Source organism: Mya arenaria, chromosome 5 (assembly GCF_026914265.1).
Source record: "Mya arenaria isolate MELC-2E11 chromosome 5, ASM2691426v1".
NCBI classification, from domain to species: domain Eukaryota; kingdom Metazoa; phylum Mollusca; class Bivalvia; order Myida; family Myidae; genus Mya; species Mya arenaria.
Genome location: NC_069126.1, coordinates 70,489,071 through 70,501,876, shown reverse-complemented (window position 1 = coordinate 70,501,876; position 12,806 = coordinate 70,489,071). Strand labels below are relative to the sequence as shown.

General features: G+C 33.0%; 1 protein-coding gene across 1 annotated transcript in view; it reads left to right on the top strand.

The window, feature by feature from the left end:
* LOC128236189 (hemicentin-1-like) overlaps positions 1-12,806 on the top strand; it is an 89,048-nt gene that overhangs the window by 59,753 nt on the left and 16,489 nt on the right. Inside the window, exons 13-14 of the mRNA XM_052951079.1 lie at positions 6,730-6,766; positions 11,325-11,359. Of these exons, the coding sequence (XP_052807039.1) occupies positions 6,730-6,766; positions 11,325-11,359 (72 nt within the window). The remainder of the gene's footprint in view (positions 1-6,729; positions 6,767-11,324; positions 11,360-12,806) is intronic.

The following is a 12,806-nucleotide window of genomic DNA, read 5'->3' as shown; positions in this document are numbered from 1 at the left end:
GCTATCTGATTAACATGAGCTTCAGGCATTAAAATCACCAGCATCACAACGATGCCTATATTGGTCCTCGAGACCCACAAACAGATGAGTGTCTTTCAATTTAGAAATAGGTGATGAATCACCCGACATATTCACTGCTGCGAAATATATATCAGTATCATTATTAAAGAAATGCTTTTTAAATTTTAATACAAAAATTGTATCATGAGTATATTTAAAATCGAAATACCTTCCATCATACTTTTGCGAATATAAATGACTATACCACCGCTATTTCGTTTTGCCAATCTATGCCTTTGTTTTATTTAATAATTGTAAAAGAGGTATCCTGAAATATCAATATTGCTAGATGTACCAGTTCAGGATAAGTTAAAACTATTGAAGCATTTTTTAAGGAAAGAAAGAAAGTTTGGGTCTTCCCGCTTTGCAGCACTCAGCCCATAACAGTTCCAAGCGTTCGCTTAGTCCATCCAATGCGTCCTTAATAGGTTTACCATCGATATTAAGCGAGTCGTACGACACCAATGCCCTCCTTCTGGCCTATCTCTATATCTTGACCCGTCTGAAGAGTCATCTTCTCTTCGTCACAACTTCCGGTGGAAATTGCTGCGTGACGTTGAAGTCGGTGCATCCCAAATTCCTTCTGATTCTGCGCACTTGCTCACTTTCACCGAAAAAACAAAAATTGTCAACGATGCTGCGGTAATTCTTTTCGTTTTCTTTTCCGGTTCCTCTCCCACCGTCCGGCTGGCTCTGCTTTTGGCACATCCAATGTACTCTCTCAAAACGCATACTGTCAACCAACTGTTTTGCCAATTTTAACTTATCAAAAATAAACTCCATCACAATTTGTTTGGACTTCGCTGAAGCTACGCATTTATGAAATTATTTATTAATATTTTAACTCCCTTTTGAGACTATCAACCCTTATGTCAAGCCCGTCAAGTGTTTAAGTCTTATCACCAAGTTTTCAATTTTCAACAGCATGGCTTTAATAACCCGAGTTTGTTGGGCCTGAGGCATTGTTGCGTGAATGTTCTTCCATAAATTAATTCATTGTCACACAAATTCTTAAGAGGTTAAAAAAAATTGCAAATTGGAATGGTTGGTTATCCCCTCGTACAAAACCGAGTTTGTTTTGCTCAACACTTGGCTTATTGATTAAGATTCCTCGTTTATCTTTTATAAATATGTATTTCACTATAATCATCGTCAATTTCCTTCCTGTAATTCTTTTTTATCCTGTTTTTATTTCCATTTTGTTTTTATATAAATATGTAAAACACTTTCAGATGGTATATGTATTATATATCAATAAGTACAATTATAATTTCTTTTTAAAACTCAAAATTTAGCCCGCCACCCAAGAAACGTTTGTCCACTAGCAAAGGTAAACGATCATCCTATATGTAAAAGTCAAATTGTTGGCTGTCTTTGCTCGTATGTTTTTTTTATGTTTTTTTTTCAACATTTTAACTATATGTAAATGTTTAAATGTTTCATTTTAATCCAAAATGTTATGAATTGTTAGGCCATTTGTTGTGATATTGACTTATTTACGGTATTTTTTTACATGATACACGCCTTTTAGTTTTTGTACAATAAAAACTTAGTGATAAAATTCATGTTGATCTCAACTCTCCGCGACACAAAAAAATACATATTGATATCTGGCAGAGTTCAGCATGTGAGTTTCCATGGTGGTACTCTTACTTTCCTACTCTAAATGCAAAATTGATTATATAACTTTTGCCTCAATTACTTTTTACGATATTAAAATATTGTTTCACCACAGTTTTCGATTTAGGTGATTTTTTCTGAATATGCTGCCTCAATATTAGAGACTATTCGAAAATGTTCGATTTATTGCGTTTTGATATTTTGAGTGATATTGAACAGTATCCATTTACTTTTCTTGTCAATAAGGAGTTAATCTTTAGAATATATAAAAACATAGTTTTTACTTTTTATGCTCCCTGAAGGTATGAGCATATTGTATGTCCGCCTGTCTTTCCGTCCGGCCCTCAGTCCGTCCGTCACCCACACCCATGTCCAGAGAATAACTTCAAAACTACTGATAGATTATATTAAAACTTAAAATTTTATAGGTAGGTGGCAGTGAGAGAAAGGGCAGTACATAATCATATCAAGCATATTTATTAGGCTAACTCTCAATTACTATGCTTTTTATTATCGGCGCATGTCAGGCGATATCTTGGAAAATAGACAAGAGATTAAATTGAAACTTGAAACATAGATATATGAATATGAGATGAAGTGCAGTGCCATAACCATACTTCTGCCCTGCATATCTTTTAGATACTTCCCTTTTATCTCATATGTTTCGAACATTAAATTACTGTAAAGTTCTTTTAAATTGTGATCATTAATCCAGGAAATGATACCCATTAAGAAAATATCAATATCAATTGAAATAAAATTATAATATTGATAGATGGCAATGCGAGGAAGAGCAGTACCCAAGAACCGTAATCCCACCCTTTTATTTTTCAGTTATCTCAAATGAAACTCTACTTAACCTGATAGTTTTATAAAATGTAGATTAGTCTGAGCCATATCTTATTAAGTAATAAAGAGAATGAAATGTAAATTGAAGACAATAATTATAATCATCATATTTCTACCACGCATATGTATTTAGTTATCTCCCATAAACCTAATATTGTTTTCCATAATGTTTGCTTATCCGGACCATGTCTTGGAATGTACTAAAATAAATGAAATAAAACTTATTTTTTATTGATGGCAAGAAGTGAAAGTATAGTGCTGAAGAACAATAATCCTGCCCTGCATATAATTAGACATTACTACCTCTTAAACTCCCCATAGCTTGATATTTTTCGAAAATAGGGATTTAATGGAATGAAATAAGAATAATAAATATTGATTGTAAAGAATGGTAGGGCTGTGCAAGGCAACCATAATCCTCCCCTGCATATTCTTAAGTTATTTCCTTTTGACATGATTTATTTCTTGGAGAGCTTAAAAGGGATTGAAATGAAAATTAAAATATATATAGATGACATAAAGGATTTGCTGTAAGAATCATTATCATATCCTGCATATATATATATTAGTTCTCCACTTAACCTGATATTTACATAAAGGGTGCTTGTTTGAGCCATATCTGTAAATCTTTTAAATGGATTCAAATGAAACTTGGTGTATAGATAGATGGCAATGACATTAAAAATGTTTAAAGATCAATATTTACGCTTTCATGCAGCGTTTCTCTTCTACGGATATTCATGATATTCGTGAATTTCAATTGCTGTTTTTTCATTTCATTGTTTGAAATTTACCTTTTATGTTATTATCAAACATATATTCTTGCTAGTTATGATTCTTTTACAACTTCTGTATGATAATGCTAGAACAATTTGCCTTCTACCAGCACATTAAAGTGCATTTTCGGCTTTTACAATACTCTTGTTTTGTTTGCTTAGGTGGGCGTCCTTGTGAATGACATTATCGTATCTTTTTTAATCTAGCACTATTGTTCCAGCTTAATTCATTCATTTAATGGTGATATTTGCTCGTTGAGTTATTGCAAATACTTTAACATTTATTATTTTATCCTTTACTTTATTCTGATTTTTTTCCGTTGAAGTTGGCTTTGATTAAAGCTCCAGGGCAAGTTGGCATTTTCACTTATATATCACATACCCTTTATTAAAATATTTCAGTTCTTCACACAGTTGTTCAGGGCCATCATATATGGAGGTTACATAACTCCATATTATCCTTAGTACAATACATTTTGGCCCTTTATCAACTTAGGATCTTAAATAAAAGTTTTCGGTCGCAATGTGTCATGTTAAAATTTAAGGGGAAACTTGTAGTTTTTACTTATAAAGTATTAAGCCTTCTTTCAATTGTTATTGCGCCCAAGCTTGGTGTATTGGAATAGTTTAGGAGACCTTTCAAAGTCAATGATACCCTTTCTAAAAAATAGGTAGTACTGAATACCTTAGTAAGGGTTGACATATTGTAACCAACCTTGGTATATAGACAGGGCTTATGGATACACTAAATGAGATAGCGTTTGGGTCACTGTAACAAAAAACAGAAAAACGTTTAATACTAAATAGCATTAGCTAGGGTACACCTAATTCGACCAAACGTGGTACACCATGAGGCCACTGTGATTTAAAATAAAAAAACAACGGTTGAAACCGAATATTATAAAGGAGGCTGATGTTCTTCTGTCAATTAATTTAATCATGGCTCCGTCGCATTGCGGTGTTTTTGTATACTGATAATTTGACTTTTGTATTGAAGGGCACATATTCTATCATTATCACATTTACATACAAGACAACGCGCCTTAAAGTCGAGCGTGCTGTCCTATGACAGTTCTTGTTTTATTGTTTTTATGAAGATAATTTGGAATTCTCACATGTAAATGTGCAATTCAAATATCGAAATACACTCACAAAACATTATAGTTTACAAGTATATGGTATTTGTACACAGGTTCTGAATTCTGTTTGTAGTTTTATCATCGTTAAATAATCCCCTAAACATGTAAGCCTCAAAGGTATGGAAATATGTAAAAATACGTAATTTTAAAAAAGGATTGTTTTGGTGTTTCCCATCCGTCCGGCATTCGTTCCGTCCGTTCATCCGTCCGAAATGATGTCTTAATCATGATCTGTTTGTTCAAACTTGGATTAAATGTTTGCTGTGATGTAATCTGATAGCTTGTTAAAACGGGCCTAAACAAGCTCACTAGATCGAAATGTCTTTGGAACACACTAGAGACAAACAATTTGGTTTTGTATTTAATAAACTTTATCAGAATGTTTTCATTGATAAAGTGTTTGCCTAGTTTAAAATTTGTGATTTTGTGAAATCATGTCCAGACAAATGTATTAAATTTGTGGCCCACATGTTCCCCATTATGTTAGGTCAAGAAATAGGTCACGAGGTCATATCTAGGACACAATAAGAGCCAATATCCGCCACAATCGTTATGACACTAATCAGAATACTTCCTCGATGCAATATTGGATCAATGTGAAACCAGGTCAAATGGAGTAAATAATTTGATTACTAAGTCAAATCGTAGGAAACACTGTGAACACTCTAGATGCTATATGTTTGAAACATTTTTGATCCAAACTTCACGAAACGTAATCCGAATGATTGCTTTGGTTGAAATGTTTTATTTGTATGAAACTTTGTGTCAAAAACAAGTATATAAGGCCAATTGAATGCAATACTATATACCAAATTATTTTATCTCAAACAATTACAAAAACACTTATATCTCATATCCAACGTTCAAAAGAGTCCATCACTCTGCAACCGTATTGCATGTAACAGTAGTAGTATTTCACCAACACTAGATTTCCTTGACAACTACTTTGATTAATCAGGCGGCGATATCAACGCATCAGCTTGTTCGGAAACCCTAAAGAAAGTTGTTTTATAAGAATCAAGCAGTATCAATCAATTTCCAGTGCTTCTGTATTTGGCCAAATTTATAAACCAGCTCATAAAATGCAAATATATCTTATACATCTAATTTTGACCTGTACAAATAATATACCATGTGTTGGACTTACCACGAATTATAAGATATACGGGTTACCAACTGAGGTATCAAAAGACACGTTATTTACTACGATGTTGGCGGTTTTCATCCGACTAGCAAATTATCTTAGTTTAGATTAGCGTATTATATGCGCCAATTCGTTTGCACTATATTGATGCCTGGTGAACAAGTTTGATTATGATAGTAATTGACAAGCAGATGATGACTGACTTCCAAAATGTACTTTACTCATTGAATTAGGATCAATTGCCATGTTTATTCAATTAAAACATGTCTTTGATCTGTGAGCTGGTATTCATAAAGCTTTATTCATGAGGTTCATAACATTTGTTTGACATTTTAGAAATCTAAAGTCAGTCTGTTTAGACATTATAAGTTTCCCTGCAATATATTGGTGTGGCATATTCAAAGTATTTCTATACCCAATCTTTTTGTAAAAAGCAACATAATTGTGTATCAAGAAAAACTAATTAACCAGAGATAGCAGTTCCGTGTATGTACTTGTGGTGGTTCGGTCATTGGCGGTGGTCGATTAATGATCTCCGCTGGCTTAAAGTCAACGATCAACGACGATTTCTTCCAGTATAGACTTATCGAATAATTGGTGTCATGTATTATTGGGCCGAATCTGCGTTCAATATCTTCCCGTTTATTTTTTTTCTGATTGCGCTCAAATATTTTTTGCCATGCTAAACAAGGGGAATGACTACGAAAAGCGTTGACGCCGTTAAACTAATTGTACAAGCGGATAATATTACCAAATAAATGTTATATACGGAATACCCTGGTAAAAAAACACCCATATTTTCAACGTACCTACGAATTCAAAATGTCAAGAAATGAGTTATTTTAATTGTTCCGATAATTATCGATTAATCCGATTCACTATTCGGTATGTCTATCCGATTAATCGATCATGAAAATACAGCCGATTACCCATTACTAGTAAATAGCGTACTTAGTAAATATTTAAAGAATAATGTACATGTATTCGTAATACCCTTGTGTTCAATAGAAATGTAATATCATTCTACATCATTCAACACATATGTAAAAAAGAAAGAAATTTACTTACCAGTGGCTTATAATTTGATGAAATCTTAATAAATTATATAAAACATATGAACGAAACTTGTTTTAAATTTCAGGAAATAAAAAAGACGAAGAAATATTGCCAAGCAAACAGTGAGTATATAGTTTGGTTTGTGTATGTCTTCCAATATCCAATCGACATTTTTGTTTATCACTGATATGTAATCTACCTAAATTAAGATCAAATTATTCAAGGTATATCCAATTCATTTATACCGATGGCAATGCATACTAGTTTATGCTCCGAACGTTGCACCGTTCGTTCTCCGTTAATCCGTAAATTAGTCCGTCAGTACGTCCGTTACCATTTTGTCTCAGCTGTACATAAGTCTCTTCAATCAGGTTTCGATCAAACGTCACGTACTGATTCATCAGTTTAGCCCTATGTGGAATTTATATGAACAATTTGTGTCTAAGGTGATTTACTTTAATCGGATTCAGAGTTACAAATTCCAATACATTTGAGTATGACTCCACACTTTTGAAAAAAATGGGTATCTCACATTATAAATGAATATTTCAAGTATTACCCCGTCGTTTTGATTTTAATTGACTAACAACGATTTTATTTAATAGTATGGCTGGAAATGCGTCTTGGCTTTTGACTCGCTATAGTCAATGCCGCTAAGAATCTGATCAATAATTGACTCTGCCATCCTTTTAACATCGCACAACATCACTGATTCTGGTTGGTAATACCTTTTTGAAACCTCTTTATAGCCATATCCGCGGGAAAGCTTGCAAATAAACACGTGAGGTTCCGCCTGCATCAGTTCTTTATCGTATTTACACGTTAATCAACAGAAAACGTCTTTAGTAAAACCCCGAGGTGTTCAATTATTTCCGGCTTACTTCCGGGAAATGATCGGCTAATTACGGAAAACATTATCTATTTCTTACCGAGTTAAATAAATTGACTGAATCACCAAATTTGATGAAATGAGTGTCGAATTTTCAGTTTCAATTCATTGCGCGTCCCTTTTAAGGTAATTGTGCATTCTGTCTTTTCTTATGCGTTTTGTTACGCATCGATTTTTAAAATCAATTGCTTTTTGTATGATTTAAATTGCGTATTTACGCAAATAGGCACTTTATCTGTAAATCTGCCGAATTTTAATGCAACGGTGTGCAATTATAGCTCAACTTAACACAATTTGATTGTATTTAAAATTGCGTTTATCTAAATATCATGCCGTCTTTTCTTCTGGACTGCTTCGTGTATCGGTTTTAATATTTGCGGAATGAACTATACGATCGGTTTAACACGGAGTGTTTAATTGCTTTGAAAAAAAAAATGAAATAAAATTTGACTTGGATGAACAATGTACACGTAAAATAGAAGGCATATTTTAATTTACTTGTATAGGGGGCATTCGAAAAAGGCATTGTAAAACTACATGTAGTTTGCAATAAATTGCTGTTTAAAGTGTTTAAAACAAAGCAAACAGATTCTGTAAATTCTTATGTATGCCCAGATATGTATCTATTTCATGATGTGAACATCAAAACATTCTATTGCTCGTCAATGTCTCAATTGAGAAATATTTATCACAGGGTTTACAGGGATTTAAACTATTTATTAATGCTTGAAAGCATAACCAAATATATTTACATCTCAAACATCCTTCAAGACCCAAACATAGCCAAAACCGAACATATGAAGCAAATATGTAACGCTTGATGCCCCGTTCCGCCGACCAATATCTTTCAGAGAATCCAGTATTCTATGGCAAATAACAGGGTGTCCATGCAATTGCAATAAGCTTCATCCATATATGATACACTTAGAATGCAAAGTTAAAAAAAAACGGCCGCCTTTCCCACTTGCCTGTATTCTAACAGATGTTATGTATTGTATTGAGTTTAACTGGAGAATGTTTGACTTATCCGCGCAATATACCAAGTTGTTTACGTGCATATAGACATAATATATCCGGTATGTTGTTGACTAAGAAAATACCAATCCTGCAATTGTCCCTTATATATTCTTTAGTCGTTAATGTAAAAAGAAATAAGTATTCATGAAATCAAATCCCCTGACTAGTGCTTACTTAAAATTTGAATGGTGAGGTAATTATATTTCCTTCAACATACAAATGTGAAATGCAGAAATTAAAGATTATGTCGGGGTCCCTTTCTGGCTTTCGATGTAAATTACATTAAAACGGCCAAATGATTTTAAAATACATTTCTGAACATTTATTGGAAGCAGAATAAATTATCGTCAACGAAATTGGATTTTGTTTAGAATAATATATAAAGATTGGAGTTTCAATACGTTCACTGCAAACATCCGTTGTTTCGCAGTCATAGCTTTTGCAAATATTTACATACATATTCAAATGAAGCCTTCGTAGATGCCTTTTACCTTAGAAAAGCTGTATTATCATTTGTCCACTAAAATGTGTTTATGTTCTTAATAATTTTAAGCGATTTAATATTTGAACTTCAAGCTAAAGTTTGGAAAGAAGTTCAATAATTGGTTAGTGATTGCAGGGACTTGTAAACAATTAAGAGACCATAATATTCTGTTTGTTCCAAAATTGCCGCCCTTGACAAACAAAATTAAGGGTAAAAGGAAAACTTGAAACAGATTAATGTAAATATGTCATTGTTGCTCAATTTAAAACCATAACTCTGTGATTCATTGGTAAAAAATGTTGCCTCCATGATATTTATTATGTTTAAAAAAAAAAAAACATTGCTTAAACCAAATGACATTATGAACTTGTACACAGTGCAGAAAACCTTATTTTTGTATCCGCAGTTTTATAAACAAGTTGTTTTGATAACCAACTCCCTCTAAAGTAAATGGAAAGTTAACTTTGAATAGCAATGATTTTTGTTTCCGCTTCTTACCTCCCACTTTAATGAACATCTTTTTAAATACTTAAATTTACCACTTAAACATGATTTAGTAACTATTTCAGACAACTGAGATGTATGCTTGTTTACCAATACACAAGACAAGCATTTAGATTTTATAGTTTTCTCCAGTTTGATGCATAAAAAGGGGCTAGCCCTGGATATCTCATTTATGTCAACCTTAAAACGATTTATATAAAATTCTTATAATGGAATAGCATTTCTCCTGAATGATTTAGAAAACAGAATGATCTGCGGTTTTAGAGATAATAGTCCGTGCAATTATGAAATTCGGATTCATTTCACTAAATGATGTATATAGCAGTGTACTTATATCACTGTCAACCTCTACATTTAAATTAATCTAATATTCCTGTAATGCATGTTTTAAAAAACAATACGTGGATACAAAAGGTCATTTTGTCCCTTTAATATAAGTCCACGTTTTAGTATTTAATTTCATGAGTCATAGGTATTATGGTATGTCGATACTGGTAACCCTGTACGGTACATACTGTATCCTTTAATAGACATGTATTGTTATAGACCAACTCCAGCGCGTATTTTTGATCCATTCTCTAGAGTTGTTTGCATGATCATTCATGCCAAAAAAGTCAACATACCTGACATTAAATATAATATATGTATGTTCCCCGAAACGAAACTGAGCTGGGATTTTCCTATTTATTATTGACCATAAGGTATGTTTTGTATGCAACCAATATGCATTAAGCGTACTTTTTGGAACTTTTTGTCTTCGATAATTAAACTCCTTCGATAGCTTTATTGTGACATTTCGTATTATTTGCCCTGAGTGAATGTGAACAAAAAATTGAATTTGTCGCTAAGTCTTCATAGTGTTGCTTCCGCGATAGAACATAGCCTTATGTAGAGGTGCAATTAAGGCCAAATGATCAATATAGCTATTTTCCTAGAAAACATCTCATCCTATAAGTCATGAAGAATATACAAATAGTGTATAAACCCATTATTTGCATTCCTTTAGTGAATACATTTTATAAAGACAGCACACAACAATTTCGACACTCTTGTTAAACTGTAAATAACGTAAGTTCCGGTAGCAGCGTGTGTATACCACGTGATAAATAACGTCATATAAACTACGTCGGAAGGCAACATTTTGCTTAAAATGTAGACTTAAATCAAATATATCTTTTCTTTTACTGCACCATGATATGAAACCAAGGGCAGTCTATGCCACTTTAGAGCTCCGCCTTCGTTTGAGTACCTGAGTTTGATTAGGTGATTAGTTTCATCAAACACTTAGATAAACATGTTTCCAAAATAATGTTTTGACAGTGCTCTGTCAGACGGCCGTATTGTGAAAAGGTTTGTCGAAGTGTTTTAAGAAACTTAATTGTCAATCAAACTATGGTAAAAGACCGAGGTCGGAACTACGTGAGCGGCGTATGCTTCGCCATGTTTCGTATAAAATGGTGAAGAAATAGAAAAGTTATTCTTGTTTAAAGTCTTCATTCGAAGCAAAGTGTTGCCTTCCGATGTAGCATGTATGACGAAATTTATCACGTGGTATACACACACTTGGTAGTTTATTACGAAATTTGTAATAAAATGTGTAAATGATCATTTAATGCGTATCTGATTGATATTAATGTTAACATTTCCTTTTGATATTGATGATTCGTAAAGATTTGTTTCTAAAATTATAGTTCATGTTATCCTGAAAACATCAAGCTGCATCTTTGTTTTGGCGGCATGCAGGCTTAGTCATCAGTCATGTGATTCCTAGTACATTTAATTTCAGACATACAGACGAACTTCAGGTCGACGAGGATGATGGTATGTTTAAATTTGATAATCTGTTTTGACAAATTTAGCGTGCAAGGTCATGTACGAGTAGTAGTCCGGTACATGTATTTACGGGACCATTTCGCATTAGGAATATTTCCAAACATACTTCCTAAGACTCCCAATCGATGAAAGTAACATTTTATTTTTTGTAATAACTTAAAACTCTTTTAAGAATTGTGCATATCACAATGTGCAACGTTACCAACACTTCACAAATGTCTATTGGAAATTCATCATGTTAAGGAAACTCCTTTGGTTTATTTTATTGTTTTATTATCATCTATGTCAGAAGTATAGAAAATGAACAACAGAAAGCAATTCTAAATTTTAAAAATAAATAAATAAATATACAGGAATTAACAATAACAACAGGCGATTGTAAAACAAACTCTCGCTCCATCGAAACGGCGAGCTTGCATTTTGTAAAATACAGAATTTATTTACACTGAAGAAAATCATCTTTATCATACACGAAACAGAATTGACCGTTTTATAATAATACCTAAGTATATTAACATCTCAATGCGTAAAATCGGACTTTATATATTTAGCTTTGGATCTTATAAGTCTACATACTTCTTATGAGTACTTAAGTATAAAAGGCACAGATGTCTGTTAATTCGAAGTTTGTTTAGTCACTTAAAAGCGTTTGCATAGCCTTTAGAACTTACCAACAAAGGTATGTGTTTTTTACTGAACGATCACATCGAGTTGAATGCTTACTCTAGGAAATTAAATTAAGCAACAGTTTCGAGATTACAATTTTCATATTGCCAACGTTCATATGCGACATTCGACTTCTTTTCTTGACACCATAATCTACGTTATGCTATTATTAACTTGCATTTCCCTTCTTCGGGAATTACAGCAAGTAGAACATTATCATTTGCATATATGAGTAGTATAAGGGTTGATCGAAATGACGTTAACAACATTCATTTTAAATAGGCTGACGATCGAGTTTTATACTTGATTTTGGCATTTCATCTCCAAAATGAGTCCATCAATGAATCAATTAATGAAAGATAAATGAACATATCCGAAATCTAGTTTTTTTCTTTACTTGATAAAAAAGGCAATCCTGATTATCTCTTAAATAGGGGAACTATATCTGAGATTAAACAATTATCGCTAAAATCTTTCACATAATTGATAACAACGAACAAATGTACATACAAATAGAGACATTTGCGTTAGTATGAGACAAACATAATACATTATGGATCTCTGCAAAGATGTCCCGTTAGCACAGTGGTAACACACTCGCTTGTCTCCTAGGCGACCTAGGGTCGATTCCCGATCAGCGCTCATTTGGTGTATTCTTACTTAGCCGGACAAGTGGGCTTTCTCCGGTTACTCCGGTTTCCCTCACAACTTAAGATCACACTCGCGCGTAGTTTCGTGCTAACGAGTGATAAATATAATGTTTTAATAA